Source organism: Corvus brachyrhynchos, unplaced genomic scaffold, assembly GCF_000691975.1.
Source record: "Corvus brachyrhynchos isolate BGI_N302 unplaced genomic scaffold, ASM69197v1 scaffold8, whole genome shotgun sequence".
Lineage (NCBI taxonomy): Eukaryota > Metazoa > Chordata > Aves > Passeriformes > Corvidae > Corvus > Corvus brachyrhynchos.
This window is the reverse complement of record NW_008240031.1, coordinates 1,159,759-1,175,791: the sequence shown is the minus strand read 5'-3', so window position 1 is coordinate 1,175,791 and position 16,033 is coordinate 1,159,759. Positions and strand designations below refer to the sequence as shown.

The following is a 16,033-nucleotide window of genomic DNA, read 5'->3' as shown; positions in this document are numbered from 1 at the left end:
TATGGTCCATAAGATCAGCATTTTCCTTAAACGCATGCCAAGCCCCCAGCCTGGAACTTGATGTATTGTGCCATGTGCCTTTGCCTGGACCAGCAGCAAGAAAATAAAAGGAATTGGAGTAACACTTGCACTGGCATAGGTCCTAGAGGAAAGCATATCTGTGCCATAGAAGGATCAAGAATCACCCCTTTATGGATGGAAAAAGAAGGTGGATGCAGTTGCATAGGAAGGATTATTTGCCCCATGTAATATACCGTGGGCACTGGTGTGTATGCTTGGAGGGACAGTGTGTCTTGCCAGGCCTTCCCTCAGTGCTGTGAGATGTTGCCAAGGAGGATGCAGGAGAGGCACAGTCATTACACAGTATCCTCTCAAAATGGAACAAAACCTTTTCCAAACTCCCTCATACTTAATAGATTAGGCTCAGCTTAGTATTATTTCCCCTTTTGTTGCCCATTCACTTTTGAATTATGCTGAGCTGTTGGCTGCAAAAAAAATCTTGCCAAAGGGAATTCTGAGAGGTGAATATGCCAGTCTGGGCAAGAGTACTTAATAGTTTTAAGTTTGATACCTTTTAGTTTCATTAATTGTTTTTATTCTTGTCTCCTGAAGGTAAGCTAAGAACAGGTTTCTCTTCTGTTCATTTTTTTCATCTATATTTCTTATTTTTATACCTTTTTACTTTCTTATTTCTAAATTAAAGATACCATTTCTTTTAGACTCTCTTTTTATAGAAATCAATGGTCAAAACAGGCAATTTTTTATGTTCAGCCCTGCTGCTGGTGACATAATAAGCTGTTCACATTTGAAAATTGCATTTGTTCTTCTTGAAAAAATGGAGAAGGATAGATTTTAATAGAATTTAAAGTATAAATTTGCTTTTCTAATTAAAAGGGACCTTAATTTTCTGGGCAAAAATTATTTCATATCTCTGTGGAGGAAAAGAAAACTTGGACTTTTATAAAAGCAAATGCTTATCTATATTGTTGTTCATTCACAATGGAATTGCTGTTTTGGGACAGCAATTCAGAAGTATTAGGAGCAGGGCTTACACTTCATGTTCTGTGATGGGCAATAGCCAACTGCCTGTTTTGGTATTGTTGCAATGACTTGCTCAGAAGAAGAAGCAGCAGCCAGATTACCAGCACCGAGGCCAAGCCAGGTAACACATTGCTAGCAAGGTTGTTTCTTCTCCCTCAGGAAATAGAAGGATTGAAGCAAGAAATTGAAAATGCCAGAGAGCTCCAGGCGCAAAGGGATTCTCTGACCCAGAAGTTACAGGTGAGCTACAGTGCATCATCTTAACTTAGAAAAAAAGGAAAAATTATCATCAAGTGAGCAGTTCACATATGCAACTTGTGCTATATTCACTGAAGGTGCCAGATGAATGTGTAAGTTAGACTGCCCTGAAGGTGCTGGGTTGGGACGACCCTTAGGAATTTGTATCAAAATTTCTACCTCCTGTAAATTGCTCTTTTTGTCTGAGGAAACAGATCTACATTTCTTTTACAAGCCCAGAGAGTACTCACAGGTTAGCAGACTTCCTTCACTGATACATATCCGGGACAGTTCTGGTCTCATTTTCACAGCAGTGTCTTCCCATAGTTTTTGCATGCCACTGAAACTGTCTGTCTATGTATCATCAGGCTGGGAAGGGTTTGTGCTCAGCTTTTAAAAATACCCTGAGAAAGTAAGGGTTAAAGTGCTCTTGTGTGGTACAGGCTTTAAAAACACACCTTCTGCATTTTCTTGGAATTATTTAGAAGCATTGTGCTTTTACTGTTTTTTAGGAGTTGTTTCTTACTGTGTGTAATGCCAGATACCTGAGGCTGCTGGAATTGGTGTGCTCTCATTATATCCTCCCGTGTGCCACCTGAGCTCTTGCCTGTCTGTCGCTGCACTGACCTAAGAAAGGAAGCACAAAGCCACATTCCTTGTCACACCTGCCTCTGCAATGAGGCTGACAAGAAGCTTAGGTGGATTAAACTCTGGGTTCGGACTTCAGAATTTTGAAAGAACTGAAAACTCAGGCATTAAATAGCTCCAACCCTAAAGTGCTGAAAGGGGACTCTCTCTGTTCTGTGGCTTAGCATGCTGAAAGCAAGCCCCATCAAAACACAGCCACAGCTTAAAAATCATTAAGCAGGTATTCTTTGAAATGCATGACATGAATTGGAGCTCTCATGAATCAAATTTTAACCTGCAGAATAAACCACTAAAGATCAAAATGAGTTTATTCATTTTTCCCCATTCTTTCATCAACTTGTTTGTACAAAGTATGTTATTACTTTGAACAGTGTTTAAAGTGTGTTTTGAGTACACCTGACCTTGCCTGTTCCAAAAATTGTTGCTGACTTTAGGCTAAAAATACAAGTTTTCATCTGAAAAGGCATTTATGTGAGAGACTAAAAAGAGACATTATAATGAGAGTTGAAAATTGTTCTAGCAGTAGCAAATGCAGTAATTTCATTGTAAGATCATATGAAAAGTCATACTGAGCCAGGAATTAGCTGTCCTTAGCAAGCAGAATTATGAGACTAGTAAGAGATGAAAGATTAGAAAATGTTAAGGTTTTATTAAAATTCTACCTTATGAAGTCAGTAGTTCCATTTTGGTATATTTATGTATAAGTGATTGAGAGCAGCCCTGAAGAGAAGGACTTGGGGGTGCTGGTGGCTGAGAGGCTGGACATGACCCAGCCATGGGCACTCACAGCCCAGAGAGCCAAACGTGTCCTGGGCTGCATCCAAAGCAGCGCGGCCAGCAGGGCCAGGGAGGGGATTCTGCCCCTCTGCTCTGCTCTGCTGGGACCCCACCTGCAGTGCTGCATCCAGCTCTGGGGTCCCAGCACGGGAAGGACATGGAGATGTTGGAGCGAGTCCAGAGGAGGCCATGAAGTTGATAAGACGACTGGAGCACATCCCCTATGAGGAAAGGCTGAGAAAGTTGGAACTGTTCAGTCTGGAGAAGAGAAGGTTGCATGGAGACCTCACAACAGCCTACCAGTATCTGAAAGTGGCCTACAGGGAAGCCAGAGAGGGACCCTTCATCAGGAGCTGCAGTGATAGGACGAGGTCTAATGGCTTCAAACTGAAAGAATGTAGGTTCAGATTAGATCCTAGGATGAAATTCTTTACTGTGAGGATGGTGAGGCACTGCTTCAGGTTACCTGAAAAAGCTATGGATGCCCCGTCCTTGGAAATGTCCAAGGCTAGGTTGGATGGGGCTTTGAGCAACGTGATCTAGTGGAAAGGGTTCCTGCCCATGACAGAGGGTTGAAACGAGAGTTTTAAGGTCCCTTCCAACCTAATCCATTTAAATCACCAAATGGATATATTTTGTATGTATGTCCATATGTCACATTGTAAGTGATCAGTTTCTGGAAATGGTCCTATATAGTTCTATTAAAATAAATTTAAGGATCACTTAGGATCTGAGTTAAAAGGTGCCTTTTTTAAGCTTAAACTTAATTACTGCCCTGATGCTACCCAGGAAAAAGATCTTGAGTCTGTGCTTTGCTGTAATTGTCCTGCTTTGATTATACTGGCCTTCTCTGAGCCACTTCACCCTGCATCAGTCACATCAGTCTACTGTAGCTTCACACTGTCTCATATCTGTTCAGTTACCTGACTCATCATTTATTTTCAGAGTGATTCTCTGCAGGACTTGTATCTGTTTCTCCCACTCTCTGTTCTTGTGCTTTATTTTTCCTTCCTGTGCTTTGCAAGTGGATTATGTAACTTTAAAATATTTTGGTAAAAACCCTCTATGAAAAATGCTATACAAAGAAATTAGTATTTCAAGGTGTATTGCATTTCTGATACATGCATATCAAGGATTAATTAGATATCAATAATTGGCAAACTCTAGTGAAGAACAATGTGTTATCACTGTGAAGGTTAAGTATCAGGGTCCTTTTTAATGATTTCATTAGTAACACAGAGAAGTCATATCAATGAGTCATGATCAGTGTGACTCTCACAGTAGGAGATATCAGGATATCTGTGTTAATATGGCTGATTCCTAAATATAGCTGTTGTGTATGGTTTGAATATTTTATTCCAATCCTTGCACTGAATTCTGCAAAAGATTATTACAGTGCAAACAGCAAATATAATTAATAATAATTTTTTTATTCTGTAAGAGAAAACTATATGAGAAATTATTGCATCTGTTGAAAGAAGAGCTTAAAAAACCAAAGGTAAAAAAAAGGAAGTGCAAAGTACATTCTGCAAAGGGCCTGAACCTATCAAAGAGTCAATTTATTGTTGGATGAGATCAGCTGCCAGTAAAGGGAAATGGCACAGCTAGGGAAATAGATTATATTGCATGGACCTCTCCACCTCTTCCAATCAAGAGGCAAGTTTTGACTGATTTGAAATAGGAAACTTCACATTAGCTAGACATGAACTTACAATGCAATAACATTGCAGAAATACTAATTTAGGGTAAATATACTGAGGGATCAAATGTAAATTTAAGAAGAAGCTTTTTTTGAGAAATTAAAAGCAACAGCTCCTGGCATATTTCATTAAGAATGTCTGAGAAGAACCTGAAAGGTGTTCTTCAGTGCTAGATACAGGCCAACAGAATGCTCTCTTCAGGCCCAGATATGACAATGTAAAGCCATGTAAGTATCTGTAGATTTGTTCCAACGTGGTCCATTTCATCACTGGCTTGCCTGCTTATGGAAATTAATTATCTCTGGGGTGAGAGCAGTGGCAAGGAATCTTCCTAGAGCACACAAATTTGGTGACTGTCTTTTTGGCAAAGCTGAGAGGACCTTGGATTTAATTTTTATGTCCTATACTGTAATCATTTGGCCCTCAGAGGGTCAGTTGCTACACGAGGTAATATTTGTAAGTACTTGGCTTGGAAGACAGGAGTAGACTCAATGAAGGAGAGCCTTTGTATGGTATGACTGGGTTATAACCAGTTGTCTTCATCATTTGTAGCAGCAGTGGAGTAGCTATTCACTACATAAGCATGTATGTATTTTATTTATATCATTTCTACAAGTGCTCTATTCAGTTAGCTTCTTTTAGTGCTTTGGCAACTAAATTATTCAGTGCTAAAATTAATTCTTCTCTTGATCCTGGCAGCAAGGGGTAATTCCTGCTCTCAGGTGTGCTGCTCAAGACCAGTGCCCAAAACTCCACAGTTTTTTGCTTGCTCATTTGCAAACAAGAAGTGAGGGAGGCATTCCGTTTGGCTGGGATGTAACCCTTGGCTCCACAAGCAGCCACAACTATGAGGCAGTGAATGCCCTGATGTTCTGTCTTCTCCACCTGCACCACTGCTGGGGGTCCCAGAGCTGCCCCCCGCTGCAGAGGCTGAGAGCTGAAACTGAGCACTGGCCACATCACCCCATCCCTCCTCTGGCCAGGGATGGAGCACATAACTGATGCTGCCATCAGATCCCTCACAAGTCGATACCTTTCTCAGGCCATGGACTTTGACACAGGGCTGCCATTACATATCTGTTACTCTTGAATGACCAAATATATTTTCTCTGTAGGTCAGGTTGTTTTCTGTGGTTAGCTAAGATCTCTCCAATGTAAACAATTCTTAGCTTTGAGGGTGACAGAACAATCACACCAAAACCAGTGAGAGTTGGAGGGCTGAAAGAGGAGCTGCTCATGCTGGGATGATTGGCTGCTGCTAAGTCTCCCTTCCTATTTGTAAAACTAATTGTTGTAAAATCTCAGAGCAGGCCTGTTAAAGCCTCTGTTAAGGAAGGAAGTGTTGAAAAATATGTTACCGTACATAAATATGAATTCACTATGCACTTTTCCAGAGATGGCTGTACAGCATGTATGGTGTACTAAACATGCTGTCCCTGTGCTGCCTTTGAAAGTGGTTTTTGTAACTGGAATCACAAAATTTAGCATGAATTTATGAGGTGTGCAATGAATGGAACAAAGAACAATATGCTATTCCAGACCCAGGTGTCTGTCCCATTTGTGATTTGATTGAAGAGAGGGCCCCCCTGGTTTGCACAGGGCAAAGCAGTTGGCACTGTCCTCCATCAGGTACAAGCTGGAGCTGGGAGGAGTCCCAGAGGCTGATGCCAAGGGCTTCTCCTTGTGAGTGAAAACTGAGCCTGCTTAGGGTCAGATCCGCTGGGCTGTGTCCAGCATGCTGGCTGTTCATCTTCCCCCACTGCGTGGGAATGGCATGTCTGTACAGTAGTGGTGGCTCTCCCATTGTCCCCGCTCCCACAGGTGGATGCTGTGCAGCAAGCCACGATGTGCAGCTTGCACCTCCTGGTTTGCATATGTTAAAGTCACCTTGACATCCAGCTTGGTCGGTTATGTCCCTGTGTTAAGTTTTGGAGTGCAAAGCCTGTAATGTGGACAGGAATAAGGTGGTGCTCCTCTGTCTCAAAGCAGTGCTCTGGATGGGTTTTTCCATAAGAACTTTTGATGGTGAACCGTGTCCTTGAGCAATTCATGTAGTCTAAATCAGGGCATACTTGAACATAAGTAAACTCTGAGATGTTTTCTTTAGGCAGTACATTTCTGAATGATAGAAGCAATAACATACCTGAATAAGTGTATCATCTGTTTGCTGACTAAAGTTTGTCCTTCTCTGAAAGTTTCCGTCCTTCAGATAATTATGGAAAAATAGGTAAAGTGGCAGTACATGTGCAATTGTAGTAAAAGTTCAGGTTCTGGTCTTGACTTAATGAAAACTGTAAAGGGTCACATACTATTTTAAAGAGCAGTTGACAAAAATAGCACTTGAGTACCAACAGGACATTAGACTGCTTTCTGTTTGCAGACAACACATTAACATGTTATGTATTTTCTCTGAAGGAAGTAGAAATTCGAAACAAAGACCTGGAAGGCCAGCTGTCTGATCTAGAGCAACGTCTGGAGAAAAGTCAGAATGAGCAAGAAGCTTTTCGCAATAACTTGAAGACACTTTTAGAAATTCTTGATGGAAAAATATTTGAACTCACAGAATTACGAGATAACTTGGCCAAGCTAATAGAGTGCAGTTAAAGAAAATGGGATTTCAGTGCCAATCAGCTTAAAGATGCACTGTCTCTCTTCGTAGGACTGTGTTGGGCTCTGCATCAAAGTTGCGCAAAATTAGAAAATGCTCCTCTGAGAGGGATTGTTTTAAATTTGATTTGTAATTCAATGTAAAATTTAGAACTCAGCTTGTAGCCAGTTGAAGAAAAAAATAACAAACAAAAAAACCACTTGAATTGCAAATTACCTCCTTTTATATTATTGGCCACAAATAACTTGAAAGATGCTAACAATAATTGAATGCAATCCTTTTCTAATTATCAGTGATGGAAGACTTAGCAGTGTCCCAGGACACACCCCATTTGTGACAGATACAATATAGGTTATTGGCTGTTTTATTTAAGATATTTAAATGCTGTGTTTTGTGCAAGAACTCAGTGATGACAGCCCTGTATTTTGTTGTTCTTAATAATTTCTCAGGATATGTTGCACTGTGGAGAAGCAGTGCCAGAACCAATTTATTCTTGCAAGGAACGAGAGAGAGTTGCATCTTTAATTGAAACAAATTTACTACAACTGCTTGTATAAACTTCTTCCTTTTTGTTTTTTTGGGGTTGGTTGACTGGTTGGTTTTTTGATTTTTTAATAGCTATGCGTATATACTGGAAGATACGGTATTTCTTTATGGAGCTTACTCTGGTGTTCTACAATATTGTCCAATGTAAGGTTTAGTTTTTCAAATGAATTCCATGTAATTACAGTGAGGCAGTATCTTCCACGTAACTAAATTTTGAAGCCAACCAGTGATGGAAGGTGAGTCCTACAAGAAAAAAAAATGCCCAACCTCCCCTGAGAATTTTAAATGTAAATTTAAAATTTTAAATTTAACCTGCACAGATAACAAGGAACGGCCAGTTGTTTGTTTTCTGGCCTTGATACTTACATTGAACGTTCAATTTGCTGTTAACCTGTTCTGCAGGAGACTTTTTCAGAATGTCACATGAAATAGAGGTTCTGTGAATAATGGCTTCTGGGGAGCACTGTTTTGTTATAGATTGCATTAAGGGCATAGAGCTACTGCAAGGAGTTGCTCGTACACTGAGTGTGTCTAGCCAAAAAGGCTGTTTCTTGAAGTTCTGTTGTCATAGCAAATTGAACTGAAGACGTGTTTCCTCTTTTATGGGTCTTCATATCACGTCTTTATCAAAACTACACCAGGCAATATTCTGAACTGTTAACTAAGTGTTTAAAAACAGGAAAATGAATTTAATTATCCTCAGTGAGCAGGTTTTAAAGTTGTTTTGAAGTAATTTTAGCAGACTTTTGGCAAACACACACTTCTTTATATAATAGATTTATTTTAAAAAACCAACTCTTTGAAAGGTAAGCCAATTGTCATGTGTCTTGCATCACAGTGCATTCTTGCCATAAATTGCTTGTAATGCTGAAGAGGGCTTTTTTAAAATGTGTGAATGAGTGTCAGACCTCAGAGTTGAGAGATGCACGAACCTTTGTTTGCTCCCCAAATTAATTTGAATGTTAAACATGAAATCTAGCTGCTTATTAAATTTGTACAACACAGTTTTCTTCACTTAGAGACTGATACTCAAAACTAGAAAATATAAGTTTGTTTTCATGTATGTACTGTGTGTATATACCATATAATACACACGGGTTGTCATTTATATTGGAAAGACATGCTTTATTTCTAAAATACCTTTTTATTTTCCCTTAACTGATGATTTATCAGGTCTCCCCTGACTAGTCAGGGAAGTGGCTTAGGTTAAATGCTAAACTGTCATGTATTATATGGTATGTGATATACACAATGTTTACGCTTTCTCCATATTTTTTAGGGTATTTTCTCACATTTATTAATGGGGTGGGGGGAGCTTGTTTCATTGTGCTACTGGTTGAAAACTTTGTGGTGAGCTACATGTTTATCATTCAGGGGATTTTAGACAGTGGTGTGTATATCTTCATCAGGTCCATGTGAGCAGATACAGCCAGTTTTTAATTTTCCTGGGGATATTTGGGCCTGATTCTCCTGTCACTTGTGCTGCTGTAAACCAGATGTGTCCTTGATGTGATGTCAGCAACATTCTGTTGGCATAACATCTGTGGAAGTGCAAGGAGAATTTGGCCTGTTAATGCTCAGTGGACATAATAAGGATGAAGAAAGAATAAAAAAACATAAAGTAAATGATGGAATAAATGTAATATTATTTTTAATGATACTATTATTGACATTTTTAAAGATATGATGTCATATGTGTGGGAAAAAAGAGTGGACAGAAATATTTCCACTTAAATTTTGTGAATATGTGTGGTACATGAGCATTTCTATGTATAAGTACACACACATATGTATATACAGAACATGGAAAAAATTTAGATGTGCACATTTTTAATATTTTCCTATTGAAATTAAATTTAAAATTGGAAATTGATACTTGAGAATTTCTTTTTCTCATAGAATAGATAAGCTTCATTTCTTTTTTTTTTTTAATAATACAAATACTGAGGGCTGCACCTTTGAATTCCCAAATACTTGCCAAACATAAATATGGGATGAGGTGGACATAAGTGCACATATAAATAAAATCCTATGTCTAAGACTATTTTTAATGCTTATGTACAGTAGGCAAGTGTTTAGAAATTGTGATCTAAAGTTCTTAGGTGGCTATACCTACTGTAGTCTCTTCACTTCTGTTTTAAGGTAAAGGTTTTCCCATTTGAAACATTACTGTCCCAGAGACAAGTACTGTACATTGTATCTATCTTTAATGAAACTATGGGAATATGTATGCAAGAAAACAGTGTTCAGTACTGTAGCCTGAAAACATGACCGTGAACTTGCACTGGAGGGGAGAGCAGTCACTGTGTATAATATGTTACATGGCAACTACAGTCTTGAAAAAAAAAGCCAGAAAAACAACAAAAGAATTACCATAAGCCTCACAGAAATACAGAAATAGAAAAAAAAAAAAAAAGAGAGAGAAAAAATAAATCAAACCCACATTTTTTTATTTTGAAATACACTTGTGATTCTCTGGAGAATGTACTACTCTTTTTTTTTTTTTTTCCCTTAAATCTTTTTCGAGTATGTGCAAGTGATAGCAGCAGCTACCTTAATCTTTCAGGTGCTACTGGATTTTGCATTAGCGTGTTATGTTGTGAAATCCTGACTTTGACATAAAAGATTTTTGTAAGTATATCCCCGTCTGGATAGATAGTTTTTGGAGTGTATTGTTCATAATCCATATGCCTCAATGATCCAGAAATTGCGTTTTTCTATGTGAACAAAGTAAAACATGTGAATTAAACTGTCCATTATAGACTGGGAGTTCCTTTTCCTGGCCAATATATCCAGGAAAGAGGAGAACAAAATGAACTGATAATGCAGAAATGCTGTTAATAAGGTCTCTAAGAAAATAAATTTTCAGGTAAAATATAAATAAATAAATAAATAAAGGGCTAAACCAGTTGTTACACAAATAAGTATCATTTAACGCTATCGGTGGCATTCCCAGGAGAATTCCTTTAAGAAAAAAACCCTAGAATGAGCAATGCATCAATTAAAAATTAATATTTTGGGATGTGTCTTTTCAGTTGTCAGTTGTGAAAGGTTTCTGGTTTCTGCTCATTTTTATACCAGTTGGGGATTAACTTCAGGTTTGCCTTCAATAAGAGGCTAAACCTCATTTCATTCTATCATATATTCTGTACTGAAGTGGCTGCTGAACAGCACTCTGTGAACACTGCATTCAAAAGTCAAACTCGAAGCCATTTTTCAGAAATACCACATGGAGAGAGGAATGGAAAACTCTTGCAGACCTTGATTCTCTGCAGAGCTGTGGATATCAGTAAAAGCACTTAACTTTGTTAATTGCAAAAATCTTGAGGCCAAAGATAGATCTAATTAGAGATTAGTTCTGGGTGTCAGAAGACAATTAAAAGATACCATCAAGAGGCTCTATCCTAATGTGCATAGTTCAGTCTCAGTAACTGGACATGCCAGTTAAGTGCACACCTATACACTGGGGATTCTTTTTCAGAAAATGGACCTGACTCTGCTAAGCAATGTTCAAATTATCTTGTTTACATTTTCTTAGTAATGCTGCATTTGTGCACTACCTCTGAACAGTGCTAAGCAGAGACCACATCATGAATAACACACATTATTTGAAATCTCTTGTTTTGCTTAGCAGCCTTAGTTCCTCGTTTTAATCCACTTGCTTCAGGCAAGTTGGATGAATTTTCCCCATTATGTTAAACGTTTTGGAACAATAAGCAGAGTTTTGTGTTAGATCAGTCAGTTCAGCTCATGTCCACTCTTCTGGCCATGCCTAGCCAGAAAGCAGGTGTGAATCTAAATGTCACAATACCCCTAGATACTATAGACAGAAATGGGTTTTCACACCATGCAGGGTCTCATAGCTTGCCCGCCACAACCTCTCAGGGACCTGTAGTGGCCAGTACTGCTTCTGCACTGCTGGTAGCTCATCCTAGGACCAAAGAATCATGATATACCTGCTTTCTCCCTCATTGCTGAGTCTTGCATAAGCAGAGCTCAGATGCAACAATGTATCTGGCAATCCTTACAATTTTCAGATAAAGGTATTGGGAGAGTAATTATCAAAGGTGTTCTAAATTCGGGGTGGGTGGGAGAAACACATTTCAAAAAGATTCCCTCGTGTGGGACCCTTGTGTAGCTGTAAAATAGGCAAGAATGGTTTCTATAGGGAATGACAAACCACCTGATAGGGTCTCACTTTCCTTAGGTGCTCACATCATGCTGACATTGAGCACACCTGGCTGGCCCCAAAACTCCACTCTCGATTGCTATAGGCTTCTCAAGGGCAGAATTTTTGGTGTGTTTCATGGACACAGCTGAAATCCTGACAGGCTGCACACCCCATGTCCTTTCAGTCTTTTACCTTCACAACTTCAGAGGTTTGGTACCAGTATTAGCCATTGGTGCTCCCTGTTCTCTCCTGCCATCAGTTCCTGTGATATTTGTGTAAAGGAATTTTGAGCTGGGTTTGGGTTTTTTTCTTTCTTTTAACTTGGAGGTAGTTTCCAACCTTGTTCCCTGCTTTGGGGATTCTCATCTGCTCTCATCCAAGCCTCATCTCACTGCATGGGTCCAGCAGTGTTTCAGCTCCTTTTGCTTCCATTAGATTGAGAATAGCAACATAGACATTTTCTTGGAGGAGAACTTGCATTTCTGTGACTGTGGTAATTCTTGAAGAAGAAGGATTTTTTCCCAGTAGATCAAGAAGGAGGCAGAACTAAGGACCTTCACAAACAATACCATACATCCAGGTGCTAAGGGGAGAGGAAGAGCTACACTGACAAGGTATGTGTAAATATAATCTGTGTGTATGGATTTCCTCCTGTTGAAGTAAATATGGTCATGCAGATACTTACAGAGAGGGAACAAGACCTTTGAAATTATCTGAGTCTGGCTTGTATTTTGCTAAATGATCAGTGGATTTGTCTCTAAATAAAGCAAAAGAAATGTGAAGCAAAATGACCTTGTACTTTCCTGCAGGAGAAACATCATAGCCCTTACCTGTGGATGGAAATTTAAAAACTAGATCTACTTTCTCCACATCTGAATATATGGTTATTTTTATAATTCCAGCAGTTTTGTTTCTCAGGAGTCCACAGCAATGGGAACCAGAAATCTATTAGTGTAAGGCACAGCTCTCTTCGACTTTCATTAGTGAGAGGAGCCAGGGTAGAAGTATGTAGCTGAGTGACTCGAGTAGTATTTTGTGTGACCATCCTACATCTAGTCCCTGCTGCACAGCCTCATTGCTACACCCTGCCAGCTGCACTTGTTGTCTGTCCCAGAAGCAACCCAGGAGGGCTTGCTGTCCTTTGTTCAGAAGCTGCTGCTTCAAAACTGTAGCCCTGTCATTACTAGTCTGGAGCCCTTTTGCTCCAGAGCATTTTGCACATTCAGAGTTTTGCCTGCAGGGGGAGAAAAGGGGAAATTTCCTTCTGCATATCTTAAATAAGCAGAGAGATGCATAAATTTGATATAAGCTGCTTTCCCTCACCTCTTTGAAAAGAAATTACGAAAGCTTTATTTGAGGTGTTACCATTTGAACCTATGAGCCAGAACTTTTATTATCCTCTATTTCTTGTATTTTTCCTTTTTTTTCCTGTGTTCTTTTCTCTTGCATAACATGGAACAACCAAATATGTTTATAGTCAATATAGGTCCTAAGCTGCTTACGGAGTGAGAAACATAAATATTCAGTGTCAAGCTCACCCAGCAGGCAACCCAAAAAACCCCCAAACTCACCCACATAAACAATACCTGTGGGTATGAGGTGCTGACTTTTGTGCATGAAATCTCCGCCTCAGTGAGGAAGCATTGGGGATCTTCTAAACAAGCATTACTGAGGCATGCCACGAGGAAGTAGTTTGAATCAGAGCTGTCTAAAAGACAGCAGTGCAAGTATTTTCAGAAGGCATGAGTTTTCATGTTCTTCACCAATGATGATGATGACTGTATTGCACAAATAGAAGGCACATGTAACGCCTCAAGTCAAAATGCAAAGATGTGCTAGGATTGGTAGCAAAAGTTCCCATCAAGCTGGAGGATTTCTGTTATCAGCTAAGATAGGTGACAGGTCTTTTGCAAGGGAATTAATAGCTACATTGGAAACATCCATGAGAGAACCAGTACAAAGATGACAGCAGTTCTCTGTGCAACAGCTGCAGTGTGACTGAGTCAGGCTGGGAAATCCAGCTATGGGACTTAGTCTGGACTGGGAGGTTGGGCAGGTGGCAAACAGTGCTGTTGTTTCAGAGGGAATTTTGACACTTGGGCCAAATTGCAGTGTTGAAGCTGTGACAAGGATGTAGGTATCTGAACTGCAGAAGAGAATAAAGCCTCACAGCATTGGTTAGCTCTGTGACTGCGCAAGCAACTGCACCAGGAATTGCTGGTGTGTCCAAACACAAGACACCTCTCTAAACTTGGCAATGAGGATGGTTCACTTACAGGGTAAGAACAAACAGATTCACCAGCCTTTGAAGCTGGTTTTGCAGCTCAGCAGGTAGGTGGCTGTGGAATTTGCTGTAATATTTCAAGTCTCTCTTTTGAGGGGCTGCACCAGAAGAGGGGGCCACTACTAGAGGCCCCCACAAGCACAGTGCTGGGTCTTGCGTGGCATAAATGCTGGCATGCAGCTACTTGGAAAGTGGTTAGCTGGTGACAGTGGCATGTCAAGGGATCAGGCCTTCATCAGCCTTAAATCTTGACAGATTTAGGTGAAGAAATTATAATTTACAGTATTTCAGGGTAAGGGGTTTTTTACTGAAACTTCACAGCTTGCTATTGCAATGACATGTTGATGGGTTAACAGAAGACATCATAGTGTCATCTTGGGGAACAGCTAGGCTCCTTCCACTGGGAAGGGAGCAGAAGCTAAAGTTTGCATTCAATCACTTAGCCACGGCGGTACTACTAACAGTACCAAGCACTTCCTTATTCAGAAGAATCCCTGCAACCTTGAGCATCCACCAAGGACTGCAGCAAATTCATTCATCCGGGCCTCAAAAGGCAGGGAGTCTTAGTTACCTCAGGCAGCTGACGGCTGGGAGCAGAACCCAGATTCATCCCAGATGGCTTACAGTGCAGCCTCAACAAATGCTGTCTGGGACACAGAGTTTCTGTTCAAAGTTTCTTACTGCAAATAGAGATTAAAAGCTGAATACTTGAAGGGTTGGGGTTTTCTGCAAAATGGGACATAGCATTGATTTGGAAATGTAACTACTTTTGAGTATTTAAATGTAATACATGTTATTTTGTACACAAAACTAAGCAAAGCATGCCCTGGTAGGCAATGTGTGGCTCATGTTCTCCCTGAAAACACAGCCCAAGTAGACACCTTTCATTTTTTTTTTGAGTGACAAACCTGATCTCCTGAACAGAGATCTGCTCTAACTCCTGCAACCTTTGACTGAGGACGATTTCTGCACTCCTCCAATCTTTTCCCAGAATGGCTTAATGAGAGTAAGCACTCTTCATGTATCGCTCAGGTTTTTTCCCAGAATGGCTTAATGAGAGTAAGCACTCTTCATGTATTGCTCAGGTCTGCTGGCCACAGGCCCCTGGTAGAATGGCCCATAAATGGCCAGACCTTGCAAAAGCCAACAGCCTGACCCACTGAGCACAGTTTGACTTAGAGCTGAGTAACAGAGGAAGGTATGGGTGCATCAGGGGACACATAAAACACTCCTGTGAAGTGGGGGAAATAAATTTGCTCATACAGTGGTGCTGGTCAGGAGGAGAAGTAATAACCTTAGGTTTCAACTTACTTTGCTATTAAGAGAAGCCTTTTCAGCAGCAGAAATCTTTAGGAAACGATTACAGGAATGACAAAGATATATGTATGCCATCAACAGAAGTATAGGAGATGTAATTTTTTTTTTTTTAATACTATTGATTTTATTTTATGCCAATTCTTTATTTTTAAAAATGTCATTAGAAACCAATAGCAGTGTGCAGTGGTTTCTCTGTCAAATTGTTTTCACAGGACTCTATCCACTCCAACAGTCATTTTATTCACAGCAAGTGCATGTGTGGGGGAAAAAGGCCATCCCCTTATGACGCTTCAAAAGAAGTTGATTCATAAACGTCTGTTATGGTGTTTAAATTGTGCTTTTAACATGCATGGCAGTTTGAGCATGCACTGATGATTTTGTATGCTAAGAACTCAGTTACAGTCTTACTGAAATTGAATGCAATTAAAATAAAGTACTGAGGAAGAAAAAGTATAGTTAATATTTAAGTGCTTTGTATGAACCGCATGATTCTTCAATCTTCCTTATTCCTGTGACTTTTAAACAGTAATGTAAGAGGGAATATGATGCTAATTAGAAAAGTTGTTAAGATGAAAGAAAGAAGTAAATGGCGACTTTTGTTTTAAAGACTGTGAATCTGCTTAGTCTTGTGTAAGCAATATGGGGTGTAGTGAGACATCTCAGAGAAGTCAAGAAGTCTGCTGAATTCTGTGGTGAGGAAAGAG

At 39.8% G+C, this 16,033-nt stretch overlaps 1 protein-coding gene across 2 annotated transcripts in view; it reads left to right on the top strand.

Moving 5' to 3' along the window:
* The window catches only part of HOMER1 (homer scaffolding protein 1), a 69,506-nt gene extending 56,990 nt beyond the window's left edge, over positions 1 to 12,516 (top strand). Inside the window, exons 7-8 of one of the 2 annotated variants that reach the window (XM_017743682.1) lie at positions 1,201 to 1,281; positions 6,819 to 12,516. In XM_017743682.1, coding sequence (XP_017599171.1) covers positions 1,201 to 1,281; positions 6,819 to 7,007 — 270 coding nt within the window. In that variant the 3' untranslated portion in view covers positions 7,008 to 12,516. Of the gene's footprint in view, positions 1 to 1,200; positions 1,282 to 1,790; positions 2,220 to 6,818 lie in introns of those variants that run through there. The other variant, XM_017743683.1, reaches the window with a different exon arrangement.
* Positions 12,517 to 16,033: the final 3,517 nt, after the last annotated feature.